Source organism: Myotis lucifugus, unplaced genomic scaffold, assembly GCF_000147115.1.
Source record: "Myotis lucifugus unplaced genomic scaffold, Myoluc2.0 scaffold_1732, whole genome shotgun sequence".
Lineage (NCBI taxonomy): Eukaryota > Metazoa > Chordata > Mammalia > Chiroptera > Vespertilionidae > Myotis > Myotis lucifugus.
Window position 1 is genome coordinate 37,204 of NW_005872780.1, and position 5,047 is coordinate 42,250.

Below are 5,047 nucleotides of genomic sequence, written 5' to 3' on the forward strand. Positions count from 1 at the left end.
TGAGCAACAGTGTAACCTGTTTTTCCTGAGTGTTTTCCATCTGGGTTGGTTGAATCGGCAGATGCAGAACCCGTGGATAAGGACTGTGGTTAGGGTTTGCTCCACTCGCTGGTTAGGGTTCACTCCTGTATTGCTCTCCTGCCTCCTCCAACCATGGATCCCCTGGGGGGTCCCCTGGACTGACTCTTTAGGTCAAGGGTCAAGAGTCATATTGGAAATGGCCCCCTCCCGCCTCCCTCCTCCCTGCTGCCCTCACCGCCCCTACCATCTCCGCCAGCTTCTGGATGGCCGGGCACAGGGTGTTGACGGTGCTCTCGTACCAGGGGTCCGCCCGGCCCAGGAACGCCGCCAGCTCTCCGAGCTCCAAGTGCCGGGATGATGCGCGCTTCTGAGGACAAAGGGAGGAGGCAGACCATCAGGTCTTGTCTCGGGCCCGCTCTTCCTGGCCGCAGGGTTCCCAGGTACCAGGCAAACCAGCTTTGGGAATGTGGTCCAATCGCTTAACCTCGTGGGGCCATTTCTGCACCATAGACTGTGCTGTTCTATCTCGGATGAAGCAGGAATAGCCTCTCTGAGGGCCACTTGCCTGGGACGTTGTGAAATGACCATACAATTTAATCAGTAGGGAAGTCCTTTCAACACATAAAAGTGCTATGTATGTCTACACAAATGTATTAAACTTTTGAAGATCAAAAGCTCTGTTGACATAATTGATAGGCAAATAATAAAGTGGAATAAATGTCTGCAACACATATGATTGCAAAAAGGATAAGATTCTCTTAATATGCCAAGGCCTTTTCAAGTCAGTAAGAGACTAGCTTCTTCCCACTATCGGCCGCCAGGGGTGGGGGTGGCGCTTAAAAGGAGGAGGCGGGTGTTGCATTGAACTTAATCTTCCCAATGAACAGCAGAGTGGGCAACAGGAATGAGAACCCTCGAGTGGGGCTTCCTCTTCCCCAGCAGGCCAATGGGCTTCTGCTGCCTGAGGTTCCCAGGAAGCAGTATGTGTGTGTGTGTGCGCGTGTGCGTGTGTGCACGTGTGTGTACGTGCATGTGTGTACATGTGCATGCGTGCATGTGTGCCCCTGTTTGAGGAGAAGCTTGCCATTAATTCCATTAGAAAAGCAAAATGAAAACCGGCGTTGGGCAGGTTGCCTGCCCCTGTGAGGGAACATCCCTCTGGCCACACTCAGCCCCAGGGCCATGTCTGTGGCTTCTGGGAAGAAGACCTCTAGGGTGTCTCCCAGCCCCGCCTCCCGAGGAAGGTGACCCTAGTTCCTGGAAGCGGGGCGGCAGGCTGCAGTGTGTCCTGCCCAGCCCCTAACCCAGACCGCTGCTCCTGACAGCCCCCCCACCCCCCCTCACCTCAGGAGTCAGCACAGGGATGTAGTAGAGCTGCAGGCTGAGTCTGGGAGACAAGCAGAACGTCTGGGTCTCTCGCTTCCTGGCAAGGGGCAACAGAGCACAGGGGGGTTTCAGCACATGCCGACCGGTGCCCTCAGAACCCCCCGCCCCCACCCCCCGCCCCGGGCCCCACCTGAGGCTGTGGTAGGCCCTGGCCAGGCGGCCCAGCATCCTGTCGTCCCCCAGCACCAGCACCCGGGCCGTGTGCAGCCTGGCGACACCGGGCAGCAGTTCTCCATCCCCACTGGGCCGGCCTGTCTCCGGTGAAACCCGGGGGGCCCGTCCCAGTGGCTGATGTCGGGGGGCCACATCCGCTTCTTCACGCCCCCTTTGCGCTGCAGCCCGGCGCGCTCCGTCTCGGGGCTGCTGGGTGCGGGCAGCTCGTCGGCGCCCGGAGGAAGGTCCCGCTCGATGCCGCTGTCGGTGGACAGCACGGACACGCGGGCCAGGTCCCGGTCGGGCAGGAGGCCCTGCAGGTCCAAGGCCTCCATGTCCGCGCTGAGGCGCCGCTGGGAGCGCGGGCGCAGGAAGAGCACCAGTTCCTTCCCTGGGATGTGGGGAACAAGGGCGCCGTGGGCGGAGGGCGTGTGGGCTGCCAGGGCCTCACCCCATAAGGTCGGGGTTCATGTTTCCCAAACGCTGCTTCACTGAGCAGCAGCCCCACAAGATGCTCCCGAAGGAGCAGAGGTTCTGTGGCCAACAGGCCAAGCGCCCCCCTCGCCGGCCCCCTCTTGCTGAGTTCCATTCCTCAACATCTAAAGCAGGGGTCCTCAAACTTTTTAAACAGGGGGCCAGTTCACTGTCCCTCAGACCGTTGGAGGGCCGGACTATAGTTTAAAAAAAACTATGAACAAATTCCTATGCACACTGCACATATCTTATTTTGAAGTAAAAAAACAAAACGGGAACAAATACAATATTTGTATTTGCATGTGGCCCGCGGGCCGTAGTTTGAGGACCCCTGATCTAAAGGCTCTGGGAAGCCTGCCGTCAAGGAATCAGCGTCAGCAGTACCTCCCGACTTTGAGCCTCTCTTTTTCACCATCGCTCATTAGCATCCTCCCGCCCTCCCACTTCCTGTAGCTTCCCCTGGGACACAGGGAACAGACCAGCAGCTCCGGGGAAGACCTCCAGGCTTCCCTGACCTCCAGACATGGCCCTGGGGCTGAGTATGTTCATTTGATTTCCCACGAGGAAACAGGCCCAGAGAGAAAACGGAGTCTGTCTAGGCTAGGGTGACCTGGCATGTGAACAGAAGTGCCAGGACCTGACCCAGCTCACTAGTCCAGCTCTGCTCCCTGCAGCCTGTGCCTGTCTTCCCTGCTCCCTTGACAAGGGCTGCGGGCACTGGGAGGGGACGCCAGTGGGAGGGGAAGTGCGGGGTGAGCGGGTCTTTCTGGCAGGGCCCTGCAGCTCCAGGAGCCATGACTTCTCTTGTGACTGCCTCCTTCTTGGGGACCTGCATTGTCTGTTGGCATCATCATGAGCATGTGGCCCCTTCTAGACCAGTGGTTCTCAACCTTCCTGATGCCGCGACCCTTTAATACAGTTCCTCATGTTGTGGTGACCCCCAATTTCATTGTTACAAATTGAACATAATTAAAGCATAGTGATTAATCACAAAACAACATGTAATTATATATGTGTTTTCTGATGGTCTTAGGCGACCCCTGTGAAAGGGTCGTTCGACCCCCAAAGGGGTCGCGACCCACAGGTTGAGAACCGCTGTTCCAGACAGTGCGAGGCCGGTGGCTAATGCACTCAGCTGTTCTGACATCAGGAAAATGCCTGCTTCCTTCAGATGTGCAGAGCAACTCAGTGCACACCCAGACGCACAACAGATGTACACGTGGACACACAGACACATACAGACACACACAGATACACCTAGACAGATGCACACACAAGGACAGACACAGACACACATAATAGATACAAAGTTACAGTCACACAGAACACACACAGACACAATAGATACACATACAAGCACATGCAGATATATACACAGACACACACACAAAGACACATGGACACAATGACACACAAACATATGTACACACACACAAGCACACACAGACACAGGCACACTTACACAGATGTAGAGACACACACATATGCCCCTGTTCCCAGCCAGCTGCCACGGAGGAGGTCAGAGGCGTGACTTACAGAGCTGCTCCTCATCCGTCCACAGCTGGAACGTGATGTGCGGGCTGGGCAGGGGGATGCTTGGGGGCCGCTCTGGGAGGGGGTCACCTGGAGGAAGGAGCAGGCTGTGGAGACCACGGAGAAGACTGTGGGATTCTCCTCTGCCCTCCCCCCCACCCGCAGCTCCTGCATGGGGCCTATGGGGGCTGGCAGAGACCCTCGCCCTCCCACGCCCGCTCCGGTTCCGGCCTCTCCCTCTGCCACCGGCAGCTCACCCAGGCCTCACGCTGCAGCCCTGTCTCCTGCCCACGGTGCTCAGAAGCTCCGTTTCCTGCGAGCTTCCTGGCTCCGCTTGTAGTCCCTTCACAAACCAGCTCACAGGGTCTTTCCCAACCGTTTCTCCTATGGCTGGTCCCTCCGCTAACCCCACATGCAGCCACGCTGCCTTCACCCAGAGCAGTGGTCGGCAAACTGCGGCTCGTGAGCCACACGCGGCTCTTTGGCCCCTTGAGTGTGGCTCTTCCACAAAATACCAACTTCTGCGCACGGCCACGAAGTTTCAATCGCACTGTACGTGCGCGCCCCGCACGGGTATTTTTTGGAAGAGCCACACTCAAGGGTCCAAAGAGCCGCATGCTGCTCGCGAGCCGCAATTTGCCAACCACTGACCCAGAGGAAGGGGAAAGGCTGCTGTGTTTCTCAGCGTGTCTCCCAGTAGCTTGCACACAGAAGGCACTCAATTAATGTCTGCTCTGGGGGGTGAGGCTAAAGAGAGCTCAGGAGCCAAGTACTAAGGTCAGAAGGACCCCTGCAGTCCAGGGGAGAGATGGGGCCAGGCCTCCCCTCTTCTCCTCCTTCTGAAAGCCTTCCTGACCACTCCACCCCCGTGGTCATTCCCTCCCAGCAGACCTTACTGGCTGCGCTTAACAACTAAATCCTAACATGTAGACTCAGGATTTAATTTCTACATAGCATGGCTCCCTCCCTATCAAGGCTGCAAGCTTCCTTAGTGGAGAGCAACTAATGCCCACAGAACACCTACGCCTGCCAGGCGCTGTTCTCCGTTCCTGGCACACCTTGCCATCACCTCACCAGACCCTGCATGGGCCACAGACAGTATTCTTATCCTCACTTTACAGAGGATGAGCACAGAGAGGTTAAGTAACTGGCCCCAGGCCACACAGTAAGTCGCAGAGTCAGAACTTGAGGCCAGGTATGCCCCCTTCAGAGTGCATGCTCTTACCCAGGACACTGTGCTCAAAACCACTGTCCCATGCAGGGGCTCAACAGCTGGTCAGTAAGATGTGCAGGACAAGTCAAGGCAGGAGGCAGGTGCTGGAGTGGCTGGGTGGTGGGGGTGGCCAGACCCGGTCTCATCCTGTCCATGCAGTTACTGCAGAGTTAGCAAGTGGTACCCCAGGAGAGCACCCGCCGCTTACCGCCGCAGCGCCCCCTGGCGGCCGCCGTCGGCCCCAGCAGCGAGCAGTAAATCTCCTCC

At 57.4% G+C, this 5,047-nt stretch overlaps 1 protein-coding gene across 1 annotated transcript in view; it reads right to left on the reverse strand.

Moving 5' to 3' along the window:
* The window catches only part of PIK3R6 (phosphoinositide-3-kinase regulatory subunit 6), a gene marked incomplete at its 5' end in the record, with an annotated part of 17,226 nt that extends 12,183 nt beyond the window's left edge, over positions 1-5,043 (reverse strand). The window contains 6 exon segments of the mRNA XM_023748727.1: positions 266-388; positions 1,366-1,444; positions 1,538-1,664; positions 1,667-1,951; positions 3,571-3,657; positions 4,989-5,043. Coding sequence (XP_023604495.1) covers positions 266-388; positions 1,366-1,444; positions 1,538-1,664; positions 1,667-1,951; positions 3,571-3,657; positions 4,989-5,043 — 756 coding nt within the window.
* Positions 5,044-5,047: the final 4 nt, after the last annotated feature.